This window comes from Columba livia, chromosome W (genome assembly GCF_036013475.1).
Source record: "Columba livia isolate bColLiv1 breed racing homer chromosome W, bColLiv1.pat.W.v2, whole genome shotgun sequence".
Taxonomy (NCBI): domain Eukaryota; kingdom Metazoa; phylum Chordata; class Aves; order Columbiformes; family Columbidae; genus Columba; species Columba livia.
Window position 1 is genome coordinate 9,536,561 of NC_088641.1, and position 26,221 is coordinate 9,562,781.

At 38.0% G+C, this 26,221-nt stretch overlaps 1 protein-coding gene across 4 annotated transcripts in view; it reads right to left on the minus strand.

Annotated features, from left to right (window-relative positions):
• The window catches only part of LOC135577100 (E3 ubiquitin-protein ligase UHRF2-like), a 123,812-nt gene that overhangs the window by 26,941 nt on the left and 70,650 nt on the right, over positions 1 to 26,221 (minus strand). For 3 of the 4 annotated variants that reach the window (XM_065044797.1, XM_065044795.1, XM_065044798.1), the window contains 5 exons: positions 21,805 to 21,914; positions 14,010 to 14,196; positions 10,819 to 10,942; positions 10,361 to 10,468; positions 6,413 to 6,517 (listed from right to left, as the gene is read on the minus strand). In XM_065044797.1, coding sequence (XP_064900869.1) covers positions 6,413 to 6,517; positions 10,361 to 10,468; positions 10,819 to 10,942; positions 14,010 to 14,196; positions 21,805 to 21,914 — 634 coding nt within the window. Of the gene's footprint in view, positions 1 to 6,412; positions 6,518 to 10,360; positions 10,469 to 10,818; positions 10,943 to 13,905; positions 13,961 to 14,009; positions 14,197 to 21,804; positions 21,915 to 26,221 lie in introns of all 4 variants that reach the window. The other variant, XM_065044796.1, reaches the window with a different exon arrangement.

A 26,221-nucleotide genomic window follows, 5' to 3' on the forward strand; every position in this document is an offset into this window, starting at 1 on the left:
CAATTCCTGTTGGAGCTTGAAACGTTTTAGTAGACTTTCTTCTTGATACCAGGGCACAAATATCAAATATTTCTAAAGAAACAGCTGTGGCAAATGACACTGATGGCGTGGTGACAGAATTAGAAAACAGAGGCATTATTAAAATAACTCATTCATCCTATAATTCACCAGTTTGGCCAGTAAAAAACAAACAAACAAACAAAACCGACAAAAACAAATACACAAACAAAAAAACCCACAACAACAACAACAACAACAAAACCAAACCAAAACAAAACAAAAAACCACAAACAAACAAAACCAAAACAAACAAACAAACGAAAAAAAAAAACCACAAAAAAACCCACCAACTGGGCAGTGGCATTTTACAGTAGATTACTGGCAATTAAATGCTAACACTACGTGTCTAACCATTGCAGTTCCAAACACTGCTGAGAGGGTACAGCACCACCTGCTGACCTTGCTCAGAAACTCACAGTTCACAAATGGTATGCATATCTGGAAGGCATTAATGAAATCATGACAAAGACTGAGGGTAATATTAAAGTATATACAATTTGGGTGGCATCTGCAATTGTCCAATGACATCTACCAACTGAACAACAGATGGAGTGGCCTTCTGCACATCTGTTACTTCAGTCACCCCAAAGGTTCATACTAAGCCAGGAGAATATCTTATGGGATTCTACACTGGGCAACCAGTACTGGTGAAAATGCCTCAGATTGGAACAGTACCAATGGTACTAATGACACCCAAAATACCTATGCATGAAAACTAAAGTGTTCGGGGAAAATACACTGGATCAGCACCCTGTGGATGACACCATCTTATTTAAATAATCCTGCCGGTTGTACGCCCAACAGAACATATCTCTTCTTTTTGTATTCACAGGAATCTTGAAGGAACCACACGTGGATGGATTAGCCAATATCAATGAGATGACAGACCAACAAATTGGATTTGTGGTGTTATTCTTTACCTTAACCATCTGGTTTCCCTCGATTGGCAGCCAAAGGAACCCAGGATGTGTATGGTCCCACACTCATGTTGCCTATACTGGAAATATGAGGCTACTTTTCATCAGCGGTAGTGGTAAATTAAACTTAGCCACTGTGGTCTTCCACCATGGTAGCCTCTACCATGACTCCACTAAAAGAAAAGATGCTGACCCCACAGTTATCCAAAATTGGACCATATGTAGTAAAAACCACAGGTCAACAGCAGATGCTGCATAATCCATCATGGTCCCTCAAATGAGTAGAATTATCAATGCAAATTGACATCTCCATGTGTGGGAGATTTGAGGGATTTTCTTGAAGTTAATGTGTGGATAGGTTTCTATTAGATGGAGATTTGTTATTGAACTAGCCAGGCCCAAAGGAATTTCAAGGCCACCTCGTCAAGCTGAAAATAGGATCTGCTGTGGGAGTGGGGCAGTTCAGCGGCTGCAGGGCAGCAACACAACATAAATCAACAGACCTATTAGCAGTGAGACTTGGGCATGTGGACAGCTCGTGAACATAGACAATATCCAATCAGTTAATGCATGCTTGGAGTGTGGACGTGTGATCAGGAAATAACTGCATATATAAGGAGGCTTGTTTCTGTAATAAATTGGCTTCACTTGAATTCACATTGGATTGTGTGGAGTCCATGATAATTCACCCTCGCATTCATGATCAAGCCTACCTGTTCAACGTTCCTGAACACATTTTACACAGTATGGTCAACATGGTTGTGTACATGAACCCTCACATCTCTCAAATTACCAAAGAGAGATGTGACCGGTATCCTAGGAACAGGACTGGGAGTCTTAAACAGTATGGATGCTGAGGCACTTGCAAATAAACTATCTACTGTTACTAGTGATCTGTGGGGGACTATGGTGGGTCTGTGGATTCCCTGACAGAGAGTATGGGAACAGAGATAGACCTTGAAGATATTAAGGTGTACCCGTGAGAAAGAAGGGAGTAAAAGAGTAACATCGACGATAGCAAAATTAGCCAATGAGATATTACTATTGCAGCCTGTAACCAATAGCAAAAAGATACATGTTGATAAAGACTATATAAAAAAGCATTCGTGGCAATAAATGGAGACTGCTGTTTGTACATAAGAAGAACTTTGTCTGTGTCATTTGTCCGTCTCAACCACGACAGTGATTTAAATAAATTGAATCATCCACTACCGTCTTCTCTTTTAGCATTGGGGACCAACAAATGGCTTTTATCCAATACACTACCTCAGTGGAAAGAAATTTATGAAAAGGATAATCAGTTGATTGTAAACACACTTGATGTAGCCCAAAGTAATGTCTCTTTGGCTCTTGGTTGTATCCAAGCTCAACTGTGGATACAATCAACGGCAGCTGCCATCATAAGGGAAGGTGAAGAAAGCACCTTATCGACTGAAATTCGGAAGGTGATTTGGGATAATGCAATTGAATTTGCGAAGAGATTCCAATCCTGGTGGTATTTGGTCAATTTCATCTATGACCCCTTCAACAGTGCTGTCACAGCATTTGTCCTAACCATATACAATGCTTTGGTATATACCATATACCAAATCATTGCGTTAGAATTGAATCACAATGGAGCAGTACTCTATCTGATGAAGCATAGAGTATGGGGTCGACAAAAGGGAAATAAATGGCAAATCACAAATGTTGATGCATGCATTGTGTGAGAACAACAAGGATTCATCTGTGAAAGTAATACTATCAAAGCTCATGACATTTGCCTTGACACAGAACAAATTGTTTGCCACTTTGAGGTACATCCTCATGAAAATCCTGAAACCATACTTGTATATGTTGGGAAAGGACATGCATGTATGAGAGATGTCTGTGATTTTATACTTGTAGACAATGTTACAGTAGCTACCAGTAATCATTCTAATGCTTGTGTTTGTAATTTTACTAAAATCATAGGATGCGATTTTAGTTAGCTCCTGTCACAACTTCTCAGCTGTTGCAATCTAACTACATCAATGATCTGCTGCCTACCCTGATTGGAATGGATTTCACCCTGGTAAAGAGACTCTCACAGCATGATGATTTATATCGACTGCTGCAACAAGTCAAAGAAAATGGACAAAAAACTTTGATTACTATCCATCATGATGCACAAGAAATACACCACGTGCTGGCATGAGTGTTGAAGAATGGAGAATACAAGTGGTAGGACACTCTTTTTGGATGGTCACTGACTGCTACCGGACTCTTTAACGAAATGCTGCATCTTATTGTTGTCCTATTAGCACTCACTTTGTTGTGTCTTGTTTCAATAATAGCACTATATGTTAAAATTTGGATTGTGATGAAACGTCTAACCTATCTAATATCTCCACAAGAGATATACGTACTTAACAATACCCACAACGAGCACACAATTGACATCCCTGATTGTGACTAAATATTGTGAAGCTTGAGTGACTATAGTCATGGGGTGGATTATGTGGAATAATTACTGAGAGGGCTCTCTGGGCAGCCTTTTCCAGTGCTCTGTCACCCTCAAAGTAAAAAAGTTTTTCATCGTATTCAGATGGAACCTCCTATGCTTCAGCCTGTGCTCATTGCCCTTCATCCTGTTGTTGGGCACTACTGAAAGGATTCTGGTCCCATCCTCTTGACATCCACCCTTGAGATATTTATAAACACTGATGAGATCCTTTCTCAGCCTTCTCTTCTCCAGGCTGAACAGACCCAGCACTCTCAGTCTCTCCTCATAAGAAAGGTGCTCTAGGCCCCTAATCATCTTCATAGCCCGCTGCTGGATTTCCTCCAGTAATTCCTTGTTTTTCTAAACTCGAGGGCCCAGAACTGGACACAGTACTCCAGATGCGGCCTCACCAGGACAGAGAAGAGGGGGAGGATAACCTCCCTTGACCTGCTGGTCACACTTTTCTTAATTCACCCCAGGATGCCGTTGGCCTTCTTGGCCACAAGGGCACATTGTTGACTCAACAGCTCCCATTACGTAGCTGAAGACAGCAGTAAGATCTCCCTAAGCCTTCTCTTCTTACAGCTGAACATACCCAGTTCTCTCTATTTATGTCGTGTTTCAAATCCCTGATCAGCTTAGTGATCCTCCACTAGACTTTCTCCACTATGTCTTTCCTGTACGTCCAAGTCACAGGCATTTTTTTGTCCTGACCCCACTAAAATTAAAATGTGATGTATTTAACTTCAGAGGTATAATGACTCCAAAAGAGGAGGCATTCATCTGTTTAACTTGACAGCAGTAGAAGAAATGACCAGGACAGAACTTGAAGTATATAACTTCTACATCACTTGATATATTGGAGGGTTGTATTGCCTTTCAGAGGGATCTCAACACACTTGAGAAATGGGCTGAGAGTAACATCATGGAGTTCAACAAAAGGAAATGTCAAGTCTTACAACTTGGAGCAAAATAACCCCAGGCACCAGTACATGCTGGGGGCCCACCAGCTGGAAAGCAACTTGGCAGAAAACACCCTTGGAGTATGTGACAGCCTTGAAGCACCCCCCCATAACTGCAAAACAAAGGACACATTAACAGTATATGTTATGCCTTAAACAGCTGGTTTTTGCAGATTCTGACAGGAATAGATTAAAGTGCTGTGGAGATAGTACTTGTGCCTATTTCTTCAAGGCCTTGCAAAATGAAGGCATAAATTTTTGAGATAAAGACAACTAACAGTGTTTGTGAAGGTCCTACCAAGACCTCAGTCCTCATTCCTGGTTAATTGGGCTGAAACCAAGATGGGTCATCTAGCAGACAATCAGCCGCTGGGAGAAATCACGAACCACTAGCTACTCTTAGCAGACAAAATGACTCACTTCTAGGCACTTTTGAGACCACCAGAGACCCCCAAACTATTTCTGGAACAATCTTCTTGATTAGCATGGAGTGAGCAGAGGGAGGAGATGAACACCCTCTCCTATCTCGCATGCAAATGGACTGGGTTATAAAACTTTCTCACTCAGGACACTGGAGGGGTGTGTCTGTGTATGTGCGTGTGCTGCATGGCATTAATGAAGTTTCATTGCACTCATCACTAAGACAGCTACAGAGGAGGTTGCTGGAACGACCTGCAGAGTGCTGAGATCTTGCCTTTCTTCTGATATCTTAATCTATCTCTCTCCTTTTCCTCTCTCTTTCTCTCTAACTTTGTTCTGGGCACATAAGAGAAATATCTTGCAAGTTTTGTTGTTAAAGTCTTGCTAAGTTTTATGATATAGTTACAAACTTTTGCCAAGCCACTATTTGCTGTAATTCCACTGAGTTTTTAGTAAGTTCATGATTTAATTGAACCTCTGGAGTAATTGTCATTACTTTGAGTTACCACACAGAGTATCCATAGCCCTCATTCCACCAAGTGGGATGAGACAGAGTCCTAGTGGAAAAGTTGAACATGAGCCAGCAATGTGCCCTTGTGGAAAGAAAGGCTAACAATATCCAGGACTGCATAGCATTGCTAGCAGATGGAGGGAGGTGGTCCCATCTACTCAGCACTGGTGAGGCCACACCTGGAGCCCTGTGTCCAGTTCCAGGCTCTCCAGTACAAGAGAGACATGGACATACTGGACAGAGTCCAACGAAGGGCCACTAAGATGATTATAAGAGTGGAGCATTTCTCCTATGAGGAGAGCCTGAGGGACCTGGGACTGTTTATCCCAGAGAAGAGAAGGCTCAGGGGGGTTCTCATCAATGTGTACAAATATCTGAAGGGAGAGTGAAAAGGCTATTTTCAGTGGTGCTCAATGGCAAGACAAGAGGCAATGGACACAAACTGAAACACAGGAGGTTCTGTCTGAATAGAAGGAAACACTTTTTACTGTGAGGGTGGTCAAAAACTGCAACAGGCTGCCCAGAGAGACTGTGGAGTCTCTGTAAATAGATATATTCAAAAGCTGACTGGACACAGTCCTGCTCTAGGTGACTCTGCTTGAGCAGGAATGTTGGACTAGACCCTCTCAAAGGTCCCTTCCAACCTCAATGATTGTTATTCTGTGACTTGTAAAATATGAGACTTTATAATTCAGACTATATAAGCACATTGAAACTTGACTCTCATCAGCATTTTAAAATTCAGACACAATTAATATGAGACCAATAATATTTTTAAAGAAAAAATATTTTAAAATTTATTCTAAAAATAGTAACACATATCAAATTAGATATTGGGTACTAGTAATTTTTGCATACTCATATTTTCATAAGTACTAATTTTAGGATCAGCAACAGACATCACTTTTCATCACTTAGTGCCATGATCTAGTAAACAGACTAGAGTTGGACCAAGGGTTGGACTCGATGATCTCTGAGGTCTTTTCCAACCCAGTTGATTCTGTGATTCTGTGATTCTGTGATTCTGTGATCTTTATAAACTTTAAAATAACATTAGTGATTTGACTAAATGACATACCACTTCATCTTCAAATCCTCCAGCTAGTACAAGCGAATAAGCTCCATCGTTACTGCGTCCATGAATTCCACCAACATGGGGTCTGTGAACACCTGCTTCACTCACCTTAAGTGTTAAAAAAGAACAAATCGAACAATAACTTTTTGAAACAACTGGCTGTCTGCAATATGTTTTATGCTTAAAAAATATTTCCATAAGTATGTTTGGGTAACAGGTTTGCCATTAAAATAAATAATGTTATGAATTTTTTTAGGTTGTTTTTAAGGAAAAGAAACACAAAAGAAAGGACATCCAATGAAAAGACAGGACAATATAGAACAGTGTTGACACAAAGATGAATAGGTACACTTTATTCCTTAGGAATAATCTTCACGATTCTTGCCATAAGCAACATCTAAGACCAGATTCATGATTGCTTAAACCAACTCAAAGAAGATACAGATTATCTTTCTAATTCAGTAGTATTTAAATTTTTTTTAAATAATTATGCAAGAAAGATCATAGTGAGTTATTTTTTTTTGTGAAAATTATGTATTGTCAAGTTAACCAATTCAGGAAAACGCAATCACATTACAGCCTTCCTTCGTCTCTGAACATTTTTCCAGTTCTGCCCAACTCCTGTACTTCCCTCCCCAAATAATTTTATACAGTTTTGTAACATTTTGCATTGCTTTGCTATTGTCATCAAACTGCATCAAAACAGAGTTCCAGCTAGCCAAATATCCTGTCTCTGACAACAAATAAAAACAGATAGCTGATCAGTGTGAAAACAATGATATTTCCATGTAAATTTTCTCAGTTTACAGCTATGTGTGGCTTAGATTTTCTGAGCCAAAAGCATTATCTTTGCATTTCATGGAAGAAAAGTCAACTAATGGTTATTAATTTATCTACTTGAGTTCTGAACTCTTGCATACTCTTAACTTTCACAATATCCTACAGGAAAGAGTTCACAGTGTTGCTGCATATTGCATGAATTAGTACTGCTGCCATTCATTTTTAATTGAGCACCTGATCATTTCATTTGATATCCACTCCTTTTGCATCAAAAAGAACATACAGTTGTTCCCTATTCACCTTCTTCAATTTTAATAGACTTCTGTAGCATACCATCTTTCATACAATTTTTGTACGAATGCCATTCCATACCTTTAACCATCCTTGTTCTTTATAATTATATTGGTTTTCATCTTCCTTTCTTAATAATTCCTAACACTTGATTTGCATTTCTGACCACTACTGAGCACAAAGATGACATTTTTAAAATTACCTATTATAAGTTCTCTTTCCCAAATGATAATAATTAGCTGAAAGGTCTTTATCAGCTATGAAAAATTATGGTTTTCCCCCTGCTCATCTTTACTATCCATGACAACTTAGCATTGTCACTTAACTGTCAGTTGTTTGTCAACTTTTTCAGACCATTTATGAACACGTTGAACAGCACAGACCTCACTACCACTCTGTTCTCTCCTATTCCATTAAATATAATTTCATTCATTCCTCTCTCCCTTTTTTCATTTTCATAAGGTATCCAGAATATGACTTAAAATTTAGATTTCTGCCCTTTGGATGCTGTATCCAGAAACAGTTCTAAGTCAATTTCCTTCTAGGAAAAAGAGAGTTGCAAGCCTTCAAACTGCATGACCATGCATAATATATAATATATCACATTTAAATATTCTTAAGAAGTTTGTTACATGTAAAAGGAAGAAAACCATGAGATGGCATTCACAGCATTTTCATTCTAAATTCTCATAAATCTGCTAAGAACTCATTTTCATACAAAAGAACAGTCAAATCAGAAATAAAAGTGTAACTTTTTGTGTGGAAAAATGTTGGTCTTTTTTAAAAGTATGTAGTTAATATGTAACCATTATTAAATAGTTATGCACAAATGATAACTCTTCTAATATCTATGCCCTACATTATAAGTCTCATCTGCTTAATTTTCTGAGAAAAACAAAACTCTTTACTTAATTCCTGTTTGCAATCAGCACTTGAAAGTTCTGGGATCTATTTGATCTATTCCACCAATGGAATCCTTAAAGAGATGAAATCCTAACTTTTATTCCTGCTGATACTGGTTGATCCAGTAACAACAAAATTTGATTCAGAGATCTCGAGTTTGCAGAACTGATTTTCAAAACTTCCCCTGTCTAAGAGAATATAATTTGCCTGGAAACTAATTTCAAGATTAATGATTACAGAAATAATTCTTCAGAATAGAACTGTGTTCTGAAGTATTTGTTTTAGTTTGCTTTAGTTTTCTCAAATGAATAGTTGTGTGTAAAATCAATGAACAATTGACACTAACACTGCAATTTTACATTAGAAAATTAATTTTCTTTGCTCTTCTCTAATATCCGTATTGATGGTAGTGCTCACATTAGCACCAAAGTCAGACAAGATTCAAGGAACTTGTTTAGTATGCAGCTGTTTCACTGTGAATTATATTAAGGGGAGAAACTGAAAACTGTTACTAAGGGGTAAAACCTCTGCTGTTGACTGTTTTAGCCTGTAGACTTGCATGTCATACCTAAGCCAAAATTATTCAGACACCCATTTTCCATAAAAAAACAGGGTTTTTTTATAAGCACTCTCTCCCTGGAGGCAATGGGTGGGATGAAGACTTCAAAAACACATTAGAAGAGGCTTTTGGTTCTTGCCATGTCCCTCTCCCCAAAGGGAAGAAAAAGTCTCTGGCTATTCCTCTGGCTATGGTGGGAATACTCCTGAAATATGTTCTTCTTCTCCACACTGTTCATTCCTGCTCCCTTTGTGCTGACACAGTATTTGTATAACCACAAAGTGAAATGGATTGGGAAAATTACCCTCCCTCACAAAGGACTGTTTTTCTGCCAGATTACTTTCCAATATAGTTTATCATATAGCCTGAGAAACATTTATGACAGAAAACAAAAGGGACAATGCAAGAAATAGACATGGTTGGATGGACTATGCCTTTCAGTAGCCAATACTGACTTGTATTAGTTTAAAACATTCATCAGCCTAAAAGATGCTGATGTGAGTTGTACAGGGTGTTTCAGAAAGATGGATCCAACATGTTACAATTGCACAAAAATTTACAAACGGTTTAATCAGTTGTCAAGTTTTAGTAATCTTTTTATAAATGTTCTATGTTCCCTCCACCTGCTGTATGGACCCTAAGAGTTTCATTCATGAGCGGTTTGTGGCTGCAGAGATATAGTGATTTCAAATTGGGTCCAACTTTTTGAAACACCCTGTATATGACCCAAAAGGAACAGGTAATCAATTTATAGTGATACAATCAGAGGTGGCTCTTACCTTAGGGACAGTGGGTTCTACCCCCACCCGAACTTTAGAACCCTCAGTAAAATCTTATTTCTTACCTGTGCTAATTATGGGTAGCACGCAAACTAGCACCAAGCCTGGCATCACAACACATTGGAAGTACGCACTGAAACAGGAATTGTATTGCACCTGCACAGGAGCCCTCAGTGGGGATCCAGACCAACTAATAAGCATTAGAGACACCACTGGATACAGTCAAATATTTTCTGAATTCTGTAATCTATATCCATAAGTGGGATGGATTGGTTCATGTTCCATGTCAGTAGACTTCAGAAAATATTCAACTTCCTCTAATTATTTCAGTTGGGAGTTTAACATGCTAAATATAAGTCCATCCTAATTATAGAAGATTCTCCTTTAAAAATAGTAAGTACTGTAAAAATAGTACTTTTGCACAACTGCACTTTCTACAATTACGATGATAATAGGTTGTATTTTCAGATCAGTATACTTCAAATTCCACTGTAGTTGGCAGTATTTTGAATATTAGAATTAAAATATACTCTCTGTATTTATTCTTAGTGAACATGACAATTACCAATCCAAAAATAATTTTTGTGCCCAAACTACCTATTATTTAGATTTATTTTAATTACAAATCTAAAAACATACCTGAACTCTGAATTTCCAGGTTGTCCCAACAGGGACACCAGGTATAGGACCATAGTGATTAGAAGGGACAATAGTGCATTCCTTAGTGCGACCAACACAAGCCATGCCCTAAAAAACATGTCAGACAGAATGTATTTTATAAAAAAAAATAAAATATAAAAGTTGATGCAGATACCAAGACATCCAACCATTATAGTAAACACTTCAAAATATATTAACATAAAACTTGTCAACAGCAGTTTTAATCGATTAATTCATTTGCATTTCTTATTTTACCTCTAGTCATCTTAATAATTCTTCAGATGTTTTAACTTTCAGTAGTCAATGTACAGGATTCAACATTGCTTTACAGTCTGTTCAGTCCTGTACTGAATTTCGTGTAATGCATTTATTAACATAGTTAAAGATGAAACACGCACATGAATGGTGAGCTATTTTTAAATTAAAAAACACTCTACCTTGCCCCAGTCTCTCTGGCTTTCAGTACTGGCAGATGGCATCTTTGCTTTCTTTTTACTCTGTTTGAGTTTTTCTCCAGCTTTTACAACTTCATTAGAATCATTTTTGCATGAAGGACAATACCTAAAATAAAAGTTTCAGTAAATTCTTTATTACTCACTAATAATGGCAATACATTCATTCTAAGCAAAATAGTATCAATTCTGTTCATCCTGACTACATATTTTGAAGCTAGCAAATATATGACAGTTTTTAAAATCTGAGGACTCAGGCTGAAAAAATAACAAGAACAAATACTGTCCACTTCTAAAACAAGACTTTTTTTTAAAAAGTAGGGTGGTAGAGGCGAAACATTTCACGCTGCTTTTCTCATGTCATGTACAAGAGGTCCCCATGTTTCCTGCATTCCCTCCTCATTTTGTCTTGTTTTTCTTGTTTTTTTCAGATCGGGAGAGGAGAAATGAGATTAGAGTATGCTTCTAGCTAATGCTCATGGTTAATTTCCACATCCTGCCCACTCATCTACTTTTACCACACCAAATCTCACTTCAGACAGCTGGAAGTGGAACAGCCCTAGGGTACCACAAAACATGCATACATATAATGCATCCATATAATACCCCACCATACCTAGGGCATCGGGAACGTGACTCGGTACTCAGTACATAGGAAGAGTATTAAATTCCATTTATATATATTTCTTTGCCTCATATGGCATTGGGACTCATTCCAGGCACCGTAAAACCATTACAGTAGAAAAAGGATAGGAGATTGTAGGAAAGAGTAGATAAGGCAAAGGGAGGAAGGGAGCACACAGATATTTTTATTGCTTCTAACAGCATTTTTTTCCCACTCCAGAAGTGCCAAGGCAAAGGTAACTGTCATTGCTTCTGGCTTCCATGAGCTGAGTTTGGTCCAAAATTCACTAGTGGAAGAAGTCTGATCTATAATAATAACAATATAATTAGATTACTACTACTACTATATATCTTTTATCTTTGATTATGAACTAGTTACGATAGGGCAACAAGTCACTATGTACAGATATTTCACAAGAATTGCCTTGTGTACACACTCTAAACCCTTTAAGAAGATGGGAGCTACCTCAAATCATGTTTTTATTTGCAACCTAGAATTCATACTGATACTGCAGAACACAGTCACAATTCACAATTCAGTTTAACTCTTGGGGTCTTTGTACTCTTAAAGTAGTTTATTACAGCAAAAACAAAAAATAATGCAAAAGTATTCTAAATTCCTAAAACCTGAAAAATATAGACTAAACAAATCATTTCATACCTGTTTAATCTAAAAGTAAAGAAGAAATTGTCCATAATTTTCCACTAGGCAAATTCCATGTGGACATTGACATTCAGGCTATGTTCTTTCCTGTTCAAACATGTTTTGATGATTGTTCTTTTTTTAAAAAAAATAAACTTGGAGGATGTGCATTTTATGTTTTGTAACCTTGTTGTGATTAATATTGGAACATAAAATTACTTTTTGTTGCTGGAGTACTGGTATAGAGTGTTTTAGGAGTAAGGGGACCTGAAGAAGAATGGATGCACTGTCAGAGGACAGATCCTAAATAATATTTCCTTTAATATTCTGGATGACTGTAGTCAAAAAACTTCTCAGTTCTTTTAGCCAAAAGTCAAGCACAGTCACAAAAGATCAATGTTTAAGGACTGTGAGCAGCTCTGAAGCGCTATAGCAGATAATGCTTTCCAACACATGATTTGGAAGCACTAAGATCTTCAGCTCACTTCCATAAGCAATTAGTAGGAAGTGAATAAATGTTGGGGCAGATTAGTCTTCTTTGCACAAAAGTAGAAAACCTGGGAATAGCTGGGATTCACATGCTGTCCAACAAAGACTGCTGAATAAAGATTATATACATCTGTGTATACAATTATTTTACATATACAAGAAATGGGAAACACACAAACAATAATGGATATATTTAGTCCAAACAACTGATACATATTTGCAATATGTATTGAAATTATTTTCTAGATATTGTTCAAATTCAGCAGTTTCTCCAGACAGAGAAAATATGAGTAAAATTCTTTTCAGTTCAGGATATTCAAAAGGAAATGTCTATTTCTTTTTAAATCAGCAGAAGCATCTCAGTGTGCATATATACACAATGAAAAAACCCTCACTAAATGTCATAATTGAAGTTGTACATAGGTATAAATATACCTGGAGTCTGGGGAAACTGAAATATATTAGCCCAGGAAAAAAGGTAGAGCATTAGACACTGAACTATAAACAAATTTACTCAATATGAGGCAGCTGATGCAATATAGTACACTAATAATTTACTTCCATATAATGTTAAAAATTCTAAATTACTTAAAACATTTGAAGTGTGCAGTTCCACTAAAATCTATCAGAAAGTGCAGTTCAAAGTTTTTCTTTAAAACATGTCCATAGACATCTATCTATGTATTCATAATCGAAAACTTAATTATAAAATTATATTTATAAGTCACTTATAAAAGATTAGCATTTAATATATTTTACAAATAGGGTTATAAGTACAAACGGTATGAGTTGCACATAACTATTATGGGTGAGATGTGGCATGGAACTCAAGATTATAAGCTTCAATGGGCTGATGCTGGCTCCATACAGAATCAGCTCAGAATGGAATTAGCTGAGTCCACCAAATCCTACTAGTTTGGCTTTTTTGCTGGTGGTGCTGGAGTTACTGGAAATGGGGAGGATTAAGGTAGTAGTTTTCTCACAGCAGAAAAAAATTAATGAGGCAGTTAAAGGATAAGGGAAGGGCAAGGAGGCAGCAACAAGGGCTGAGATTGAGAGGAAAGAAAAGGTAGAAACAACAATGAAGCCTGAATAAAACAAATAAAAGGTTGGGGAAGCACCACTGTAGGTGGTGCTAATTAAGTGTAATAACATCAGTTAATATCACAGAGATCATAAACTGAACAAGCTAATTTCTGAAATACTGTAATGATCAATAATGCTCAATACCAATAATTTATGAATTATATTTATAAATAGAATCTTAACATAAAATGTAAATATGTTTACATACAGTGTAAGGATGAAAAACATACCAGAAATATAAAAGCTCTTCAGTAATTCCTCTAGTTGCAAATAACAAAGAGGTACCTTGTGTAGAATGGGAATATACATAAGTAAATCATCCTTGTATATTTACCAATCCTCATCTTCTGGTATCTTGCTTAAGGGAGGGTTCAGGCAGTATATATGATAAGCCATATTACATTCATCACAAAGGAGTTGCATGTGAGCATCCTGTTTTCCACCACACAAGTAACAGGAGCAAAAGCGACATTCCTTATCTGGGTCAGCCTTGCAGTGCTTACATTCAGGGCCACTCTTTCCTATCAAAAAAAGATAAAAAGCCACAGGTCTTAGAAAACTGATTTAAGATTTATAAATACAATATAATGGCAGAAGAATATATAGGTGTGCCCACATTAACATGCCATGGATGTAGTAGGTTTGCTATTACAATGAAGTATGGGTTTAAAAAGATCAATCCAACAGGAACAATTATCGTGGTTTATCCCCAGCTAGCAATCAGACCACAATAGCCACTCACTCACTCCCCCCCACCCACCCATCCACGTACGGGAGAGAATCAAAAGGGAAGGGAGAAACTTGTGGGTTGAGAAAAAAACAGTTTAATAAGGCAACAAAATAATAATAATATACTACTAAAATAATAATAATAATATATGTATAATAAAAATATACTAAGAGCAATCCCTCACGAAACTCTAGTCGAGCTGAACAGCCAGTCCTGGAGAGGAAAGCACCCTGGTCCTGAACAGCTGATCACAGTGAGAGAGCAAAAAGGCAAAAGGTAGAAAGGCCCAAAGGCCAACTGCAAAACCACAGAATGGCAAAAGGACGAACTAACACTGAACTCCAAACAGAACTGGACCGGACCAGAACTAACTAGCTGGAAAAGCCAACTCCATTTATATACCAAGCATGACACTAATGGTATGGAATATTTCATTGATCAATCTGGATGCCAGTCTAAGTGCTGTCCTGCCTATGGCCCCCTCCTACAAATATGCACCTGGAGCCAAACTCATCCTTGGTTTCCCTGACAACAGCCAAGATATAAACGAGTTCTTACATTCCCTTCATGCCAAATCCCAAACATTGGAAAACTACTGAGAGAAATAAATTAGGTCTTCTCAGGCAAAACATGGGAAACTCAGGGATTTATCACGGGACTCTCATACTAAATCCAAAACAAAAGACCGTGCTAGCTGCTAAGAAAAGGTTTTAACTGCATGGAAAATTAACTCAATTACAGTTAAATCATCACAACAGTATATACCTATATAACACTTATGACTAAGTAGCTACTGTCAATATTAACTTGTGTTCTTCAGCCTAACATTTATGAAAGGTCATTGTCATTTTCCAAGTTAGGTTGCAACCTAGCCTGTTGCTCTGCTACCCTGGCCATCAGGGAATGGGGGAGTGGGGAATGTAAAAAAAAGAAAGAAAATAGATCTAAATGCTCAAACAGTGGCAACATAATTCACTGGTAACTTGACTGCACTGAGTCCATTATAATAACTGACTAATTTTATGAAGACTTAGTGCTTATTAATATGAATAAATAAACTCATTTTGATAAACTAGGTCAGGGATGTCAAACTCATTTTCACCAGGGGCCACATCAGCCTCACGGTTGCCTTCAAAGGGCCAAATGTAATTTTAGGACTGTAAAAATGTAACTGCTCCTACACTTGATCACAGCTAAAAGAACAAGGAAAACAATTTTGGAGCGAACATTTCTCACCCCCAGATCCCTTTCTGCCAGGCAGCTTTCCAGCCACTCTTCCCCGATGCTGTAGCACTGCCTGGGGTTGTTATGACCCAAGTGCAGGACCTAGCACTTGGCCTTGTTAAACCTCATACAATTGGCCTCAGCCCAATGATCCAGCCAGTCCAGATCCCTCTGTATGCCTTTCCTACCCTCCAGCAGTCTCTCAGAGGACCCTTCTATTGTGGGGTTACTGAGGATCGAAGAACAACAGGTGCTGATCACTACCACAACAGTGCACCAGTGGCAATATTGCACCAACCAAGACACTCTGATTCCCATCCATAAGCTGATTCATCAACTGGAGAGCCAAGGAGTGATCAGCAAGACTCCCTCACCCTTGAATAGTCCAATATAGCCAGTGCAGAAGTCCAATGGAGAGTGGAGACTAATAGTAGACTATTGGGGCCTGAATGAAGTCATGCCGCTGCTGGGTGCTGCCGTACCAGACGTGCTAGAACTGCAATACAAACTGGAGTCAAAGGCAGCCAAGTGGTATGTCACAAATGATATAGCTAATATGTTTTTCTCCATTCCTTTGGCAGCAGAGTATAGGCCACAGTTTGCTTTCACCTGGAGGGGCATCCAGTATACTTGGAATAGACTGCACCAGGGGTGGAAACACAGCCCTACCATTTGCTGTAGACTGATCCAGACTGCACTGTGACAGGGTGAAGCTCTGGAACACCTGCGTATTCCAAATTACAGTCTGATTGTAAGCCCTCTCTATCAAGTGATCCAGAAGAAGAATTATTTTGATTGGGGCCCTGAGCTGCTGCAAGCCTTTGAACAAATTAAACAGGAGATAGTTCATACAGTAGCCCTTGGACCAGTCTGGGCAGGACAAGATGTTAAAAATGTGCTCTACACCACAGCTGGGAAGAATAGCCCTTCCCAGAACCTCTGGCAGAAAACTCCAGGGAGACTCAAGGTTGTTCCCTAGGGTATTAGAGTCAAGGATACAGATGATTCAAGGCCTGTTATAGTCCAACTGAGAATGAGATATTGGCAGCACATGAAGGGGTTCGAGCTGCTTCAAAAGTGATGAGTACTGAAGCACATCTCCTCTTGGCACCCCGACTGCCAGTGCTGGGCTGGATGTTCAAAGGGAAGGTCCCCTCTACACATCATGCAACTGATGTTATGTGGAGTAAGTGGGTGAAGTGATCACACAGTGGGCTCAAATAGGAAGCTCCAGTCACCCAGGAACCTTGGAAGTGATCATGGACTGTCCAGAAGCCAAAGATTTAGGAATATTGTCAGAGGAGGAGGTGATGCATGCTGAAGAGGCCCCACTGCATAATAAACTACCAGAAAATGTGAAGCAGTATGCCCTGTTCACTGATGGATCCTGTGGTACTATAGGAAAACATTGGAAGTGAAAAGCTGCTGCGTGGAGTCTCACATGACGAGTCACAGAAGGCACTGAAGGACAAGGTGAATCGAGTCATTTTGCAGAGGTGAAAGCCATCCAGCTGGCTTTAGACATTGCTGAATGAGAAAAATGTCCAGTACTTTATCTCTATACTGCCTCATGGATGATGGCAAATGCCATGTGGGGATGGTTGCAGCAATGGAAGCAGACCAATTGGCAGCTCAGAGGTAAACCTGTCTGGGCTGCTGAAGTATGCCAAGATATTGCTGTTTGGATAGAGAACCTGACTGTAAAAGTATGTCATGTAGATGCTCATGTACCCAAGAGTTGGACCACTGAAGAACATCAAAACAACCAGCAGGTGGGTTGATCAGGCTGCTAAAACAGAAGTGGCTCAGGTGGATCTGGACTAGCCACATAAGGGTGAATGATTTATAGTCTGGTGGGCCCATTAGACCTCAGCCCATCAAGGAAGAGATGCAACATATAGACAGGCTCATGATCGAGGGGTGGACTTGACCATGGACATTATTGCACAGGTTATCCATGAATGTGAGACATGCCCTGTGATCAAACAAGCCAAGTGGTTAAAACCTCTCTGGTATGGAGGACAATGGCTGAAATATAAATATGGGGAGGACTGGCAGATCAATTATATTACACTCCCACAAACCCGCCATGGCAAGCACTATGTGCTTACAATGGTGGAAGCAACCACTTGATGGCTGGAAACATATGCCATGCCCCATGCCACCACCTGGAATACTATTCTGGGCTTTGAAAAGCAATTCTTATGGTGACATGGCACCCCAGAACGAATTGAGTCAGACAGTAGGACTCATTTCCGAAACAACCTCATAGACGCCTGGGCCAAAGAGTATGGCATTGAGTGGGTATATCCCATCCCCTATCATGCACCAGCCTCTGGGAAAATCAAATGGTACAATGCACTGTTAAAGATTACACTAAGAGCAATGGGTGGTGGAACCTTCAGAAATTGGGATTCACACTTAGCAAATGTCATCTGGTTAGTTAACACTTCTTCGTACTGTAGAAGGGGTTAAAATCCCTGTGGTGTGGATGAAGAATATTTTAGGGAAGACAGTCTGGGTTACTCCTGCCTTGGGCAAAGGCAAACCCATCTGTGGGATTGCTTTTGCTCAAGGGCCTGGTTGCACTTAGTGGTTAATGTGGAAGGATAGAGTGTACCTCAAGGGGATTTGATTTTGTCTGAGAATAGCCAGTGTTTTGAACCGTATGATGTCATCTGTATTGTATGTAATCACTACTATAGTTGCTAGACACCATATCAACAGTATTACAGTAAGAATCACCCAGATCAATGAAAAATGAACTTTGATGAAACCAAGCAAAGGACTGGTGATAGAACCAGAATTAGCTTCAGCATGCAAACATCCAACACCACACACCACATCTCCTGCCCTGAAGGAATGCTATGACAGACAAAGCCCAAAGTAATGGACTAAATGAACTCAACAGACATTTTAGAGAGATAGCCTATAGACTAAGGAGATGATGCCTCATGAGCTGACCGAAAAGAGAAAAAAAATGTTGTTTTGAAGTATCGTCTTCTCTTATTCTACATAACAACAATAAATGTTGTCGCAGCTGAAAGAACAAGGAAAACAATTTTGGAGTGAACATTTCTGTATGAAAACCATCAAGAAAGACTATGGCAGTGAATCTGACAAACTAAACTATGATGATAAGATACAGGATATAATTATAACAACAACTAAGTAATGTGATGACTAGAGCACTTCCAGACAGCTGAAGGAACATTTTTCTTACTTCAGTGAATAAATGGACCTGGAATCAGAGGACAAGGAAGAACTGGAATGATTGTTTGATAGTTTGAGTTGGAAGAAGAAAGCTAGAGCAGTGGTGTCCAAATTTTTTTTGTTTGCGCACCCCATCAGTAAAAAACTTTTGAGCATGCACCCTCAATATATGCAAATCTATTTATAAATTACATAAATTAAATAAATGTACTGCTCTACTAATATATTATGTACATTATAAAACATACACAAAACCATAAATTAAAAAAGGACAAGATGAAGATGAAATAAACACTATTTTAAATTTATTTTATTTTATTTTATTTTATTTTATTTTATTTTATTTTATTTTATTTTATTTTATTATTCTATTCTATTTTTTAACAGGACAAAATATATTTTTTTCCTGCACCCTAATGGATTGCCTTGCATACCCCCTGGGGTGCATGCACCCCACTTTGGCATCCACTGAGCTAGAGAACCAAGACATCTTTGACAATAATGGACAAATGAGTAGTATGAGTCAAAGTTTAAATTAGCTTCTCTTTTCCCCATATCACATTTTCTTCAACCATCCTATGCAGTTTGCAACTTGATCTTCTGGTTCTCTGGAACTACTGCAATATTTAATTATATCATTCACTTGGATAAACAGAACTATTTTATGATGCTCTCAAGTAGCTCTAGACTGTCAGAAATGCTATAAATTAAGAACAGTTTTTTCTTACTTTTAAAAGGAGAAGTGATATATATTGAGGCCTACCAGATAATATTTGGCTCCTGTTACTACTATTACTTTAGGACAAAGGTAAAAGGATACAATAAAAAAGTTTAAGATAGATGAGAAAAATGAAATATATAGCCATTTTTATTACTGATAGCAATCAGTTTGCAAGAATTTCCTCATGTCCTCTAACAGAGGAACTGCAAAGCAAACTCAGTGAGAGGAAGGGGAAGGACAGGGCCAGAAAACATCATTTTCCCATTTCTGTTTTAAACTGGTTTATTAACTCAAATTGCACTGATTTTATTTGCACTGTTGTTTGGATAGAGATGAGCTTATTCACCCCTACTACCACTGTAAAATGTAGTTACATAGGTTCTTCCATATTCCCTTCTTTTGTAGGAAAAAAACTTATCTAATGTTTGTAGTAAAAATTTAGATTTTGATGGAAGTTAAAGTAACATGTTAATGACCAGTTCTGTTTTGTATAAAAGCATCTAAAAATTGTTCTAGAGCTCTCAGTTTCAGCACATTCTCTGACCCTGCTCCATAAACTCATGGAGCATTTCAGGCCAATTCATTCTCTTTGAATTCTAGCTACTGTTATTAAAATACCAGTCTACTGTTTTTCTTAGCATACAAATAAACTGAGCTGTATGTATTTAGATGGCTATTTTTTAAATGTAGAGTAGGACCGGGGGGTAAATACAGAGGAGCAATAAAGAAATCAGTTGAGTGATAAGCAATAAGAAAACTGTAGTGCATTGTGCTTCACAGAACAAAGTCAGGACAGCTTAAAAAAAAATCAGAAAAACAGCAGAAGAAAATTAAGTAAACAGTGTGGTGCGGAAGTTGAACTTTTTGGGGAAAAAAGTAGATGAAGACAAAGGAATACAGTTACATAGTCAGTAGTAAATTAACAATTAAATCTTTGAGGTTAAAATGTAAGTTAAAGTTGTTGTGTTACACTTAATTATGATGGTTTGTAAAAAATAATCTTGAAAGAAATGAAAATAGGATCAAGAATTGCATAAAAACTGTATGGGTGCAGATTTATACAAAGACAGCAATTATGTGAGAGGTTTGAGAACAGGTTACAAATAAGGAGACAAAGAAATAAGACATGACAGTAGTAACTGAAAATGAGTAGAAACTGAAAATTTATTTTACAAACCCAAATACCTGAAATCAAGTACTTCCCATTGAAGCATATTCTTTACACAAGTTTATCAATTTCAGGAAGTTTATCTTGTACTTTTACCATTAATTGAGATGAATAACTGGGGTAACTCAGGTGACTCAGAATTATACCTGGATGAATCATAAGAAACATCAGGGCTCAGAAAATTTTGCTTTCTGCATACTGTCAAAGTTGATCGGCCATTGGACATTTCTTTAATAGTACACTGCAAATAAAATCTTGTGTATTAATGACACCTATAGACAATGACACAAATATTACCCTTAGTTAATAAATGAAAACTAAACTGCAATAAATTTTCTTCTTTTAAAATTCTGTAATATCTGTCAGTAATGCCACAGATCAACAGATCAGTGATCCCATTAAAAAAAAAGAAATCTGTTTTATAATTCCTGGTTTTTAACTTTCACAGATTTTTAAACTTAGGATACAACTTTAAACTGCTTTTTAGAGAACTGCCCTTTGCGGGGGGACATGGTGTATTTAGTGTTCAGACAGACATAAGTGGTCAAGTAATAATCTAAAATCAAATATATCTGGGTTTTTTTCATAGTTCCAGCAAGTTTGACACTTTCTCGCTCTACACAGGTAATGATTATTCATCCTTATATAATGCCAGGGCTAAAGATAGCAGTATTGACTCTTTCAGTCTTTTGCATCTGTTAAGAACTCAAATGAGATGTCAGTTATGACAGTAAGTTTTGTGATTTGGATACCTTCCTAGGAACTTATCTTAGACTATGAACTCACCCCATACAGATCATCTAAAATATCAGCTATTTACCTGCTTATGAGATTATATTTATAGCACTAATGTGTTGATATATTGCACCAAAAATTTACTCTCAATATGCCATGCAATAAAGTTATAGTGTAGTAAATACTTTTCAGACCAAAAAATCTGTGTAATAACAATTCTTTTATTATGCACAAAAGAAACCTCAATTAAATTAGTTCTGTGCTCTGATCCCTTATTTTTTTTAGTGTTATTCAAATATTTAACTAACAGTCTTAATCATACAATAAGAAAAGCATACTTTTGAAATCTCCATCTCCAAATGTCAGTGGATAAGCTCCTGGCTTTTCAATCTTGTACATTTCCTCTATAAAAAGGATTCTACAGTCATTTATTGCATCTTCTGGGCCTCTGAAAAATAAATAAATAAAAAATAATGAAGTACATTGAACTCTGTTTCTCAGCCTTAGCCTCTATAATTGGCAATGCCTAAACAAAGTAATATAGTTAACTGGCATCTGTTTTATCAATGATAAGATATATTTTATTGGTTTCACAAACAAAATTCAATGCAGTGCTCTAACATGTAGAAAAATCAAAACACAGTGTACAGTCTAGTTAGTGTCACAGATGAAGAACATCTCAACACAATGTTTCATTGTTCAGCTTGATTCTTCTAAGACTACTTCTAATATAATACACACCACAACAGCGATCTTATCTTAAACCAACACACAGTTATGCCTCATTCTCAGTTATTTAGATAACAGGAAACTTTGAATTGAAAGAATAGTGAAAGCATATATGTATACATGGATATTTGTGCGCGTGTGCGTGCGTTTGTGTGTGCATAATGCAAAATACAGAAATAGAAATATATCTTAAACCTTAGGTAGATCTATATGGAAAAGTCAAAATAGACACAAATTCAACATGAAGGGATTGAGAACAGCCTTGTGGAGAAGGACTTGGGGGTACTGGTGGATGAAAGATTGGACATGAGCCAGCAATGTGTGCTTGCAGCCCAGAAAGCCAATTGTATCCTGGGCTGCATCAAAAGGAGCGTGACCAGCAGGTCGAGGGAGGTGATTCTGCCCCTCCACTCTCATGAGGCCCCACCTGGAGTATTGCAACCAGCTCTGGAGCCCTCAGTACAGGAAAGACATGGACCTGTTGGAGAGGGTCCAGAAGAGGGCCACAAACATGATCAGAGGGAGGGAATACCTCTCCTATGAGGAAAGTCTGAGAGTTGGGGTTGTTCAGCCTGGAGAAGAGAAGGCTCTGGGGAAACCTTATTGCAGCCTTTCAGTACTTAAAAGGGGCCTATAAGAAGGATGGGGCCAGATTTTTTAGCAGGGCCTGTTACGACAGGGCAAGGGGTAATGGTTTTAAACTAAAGGAGGGGAGATTCAGGCTAGACATGAGGAAGATGTTTTTTACAGTGAGGGTGGTAAAATACTGGAACAGTTTGCCCAGAGAGGTGGTAGATGCCCCATCCCTGGAAACATTCAAGGCCAGGCTGGACGGGGCTCTGAGCAACCTGATCTAGCTGAAGATGTCCCTGCTCATTGCAGGGGGATTGGACTAGATAACCTTTAAAGGTCCATTCCAACCCAAACTAGTCTATGGTTCTAAATTGCTGGCTATTAGTAAGCACTATTTAAATTCTGAAGCATACTGTATTTAACTAGTAAAATTTTGTTGAGAAATAAACTGTATTGACAATTTCAGCATAAATCGGGTATTGCAGCTACAAATGAGACTTTCCCTAGTAGCTAGTGAAATGGAAAGTTTGGCTGGAGGAGAGAAGGGAAAGAAGAAAGAGGGGACGAGAAAAAGGTGTCTTTAGTAACAGGTTAGACAAACGTCTTTCAGAAATAACAACAGGTACAGTTTATCTTAAAGAATGGTCTAAGAGGAACTCATTCAGTCCCTTCCAACCTTGCTGTTTATGACTACTTAAATGCTGAATTTAGCTACTGTATCACAACTAGGACCTTGGGTCAGGATAATCACTATGGTGAGTAGCTCTAAATCACATCAATCAAGGATTCCCTTTAAGAAGCTTTGTTACCTATAGGGAAATAAGCTACATGTGTGTGCAAGAAGTCTATAGACAGGTTTTTTTGACAAGTGAACTTTAATAGAGCTGGTCAAGAAGTGTTTCAGCAAATTGCTACACCACATACCACTACGTTATGAGAGCTATTTTGAGAAATTAACCAGAAGTAGCATTCTGGATCTCAACAAAAACATGTCTTCAAAGCTCAAGCAGCAAGTACCAAAGGTGTTAGATGAAAAAAAGATATTATCTTGGATATGGAATTATACCACATGAATATATATAAACATCAGTAAGAGAATCTATAGAAACCGAAATTCCAGGTCTAAATAAAAAAAAAAAATATGGCATTAAGAATGCATTATGGTGCACCCAAACAACATGATAATAGCAACTATGAGATGCTGAAGGCCATCAAATATACTAAGAAGAAAGGAAACAACAGTACTAGATCAGGTACCAGACCCAATGTCAAGATAAATTTTTAGACACTGCCCATGTCCTGAGTGACTTGGTCCACTGTGCAAGACCTAGTTCATCGCATTATTCCATTGCTCTGTAATGATGTACTTAAATTCAGTATCTTTGCAAGAGCGAGAAAAACCAAGTTACGATCAGTTTCAAAAAGGAAAATTAAATAGAAGTACAAAAGGTTCCTCAAAAAATAGTTAAGAGTAAAATCTGTACAGGCAGTGTGAAGACTACTTAAAGAACATGCTGGACACTGAGAACAAATGTACACTACCGATCAAAAATATCAAAAGTGAGTAAAAGGAATCCAAGCAAGGCTAAACAGCAGGGAAATGGAAAATACAAGGAGCAAGAAATCATCCTACAAAAAGTAGAAGTTGTGTCTAAATGAGGAAGATCGAAAGGCTCAAAATCCATCAGGTTAAATGTAAAAACACAATAAAATGACAGGGATCTACAAACTGCAAAAATGCTTGGAAAAGCACTGATTAAGAGCAGAAAGCCCAATACAATCTGTAGAACTAACAGATGATTAAAGTATAAAACTATGACATATTTCGAGATTCTTACTACTACCTTCCATTATTGCTACTCTAATGAATTTCTCGAATTCATAAAATATTTGCTCAGAGAAAGATGCATAATGAATCTGTAGTGAACTGATTTTACCGTTAGTCTTGAATGAACCCAAAGATTTAAATAAGACAACTCATGGTATTGAGAGAAGCCCTTGCTAAATTCAAACCTTCAAACACCTTCAAACTGAGTGAAGAAAAAGTTCATCAACCTTGAAGTCTAGCAAACAAAAAAGCATTTGAGCTTTTTTGGTATTGTAGCTCTCATTGTCAGCCAGCTACCGAAGTCTGGATGAAATATGAGAGGATTGTCTCACAATGACCCTCCATCAACAGGCACATATATGCTTCTTGAAAGTTCAGAGAGCAAAATAATAGTACCCTAATTATGAATAATTGCTTTTGCTGTGAAAGAAATACTTCCCAAAGAACAGAAGAATAGATGAATTTCAGAGATATTGTAAACTGAGTTCACCAGTTCTCTGGGGTATCAGAGAAACAGGAATGACCACTCTGAACTGAAAATAATGAAGTATGATCAGAGTCATGAGACTCCTACAGTCTTGGGCAGACTTGATCTGTGCTTTGCTGATATTTTTATTTAAGCTGCATTAAGCCTGGTTTGTATAGGCTTTAGAAACACTACAATGGCAACCTTTAATTGCAGTGCAGATACACAACAAATGAGAATTATTAATATTAGGTTGGTGCAAAAGTCATTGTGGTTTTGGACCGTGAATTTTAAATCATTATAACTAGGCTCAAACGCATCTTTATTAATCAAAATAGGAATCATTACAATCAACACATTTTTGCCAACGAGAAATAAGTTTATTTATTTCTGTAGCATAAAAATCTGTGCTTCGGGATTCGACGATCTCTTGAAAAGCATTTCCTGCATCCTGCTGGTTGTGGAAGCACTTTCCCTGAAAGACGTTGTCAAGATGCTTGAAGAAGTGGTAGTCAGTTGGCAAGAGGTCAGGTGAATATGGCGAATGAGGCAAAACTTCGTAGCCCAATTCGTTCAACTTTTGAAGCGTCGGTTGTGTGACGTGTGGTCAGGTGTTGTCGTGGAGAAGAATTTGGTCCTTTCTGTTGACCGATGCCGGCTGCAGGCGTTGCAGTTTTCGGTTCATTTCATCGATTTGCTGAGCATACTTCTCAGATGTAATGGTTTTGTGGGGATTCAGAAAGCTGTAGCAGATCAGACCAGCAGCAGACCACCAAAAAGTGACCATGACCTTTTTCTGGTGCAAGTTTGGCTTTGGGAAGTGCTTTGGAGGTTCTTCTCAGTCCAGCCACTGAGCTGGTCATCGCTGGTTGTCGTATAAAATCCACTTTTTGTTGCACATCACAATCCAAACGAGAAATGGTTCATTTCATACAACTTCCTGAGGAGGGGAAGTGGAGATAGAGGTGCTGATCTCTTCTCCCTGGTATCCAGTGATGTGTGGGAATGGCTCAAAGCTGCACCAGGGGAGGTTTAGATTGGACATTAGGAATAATTTCTTTACTGAGAGGATGGTCAAACACTGGAATAGGCTTCCTAGAGAGGTGGTCGATGCACCATTCATGTGTGAGATCTATTCATTGAGATCTATTGAGAAATG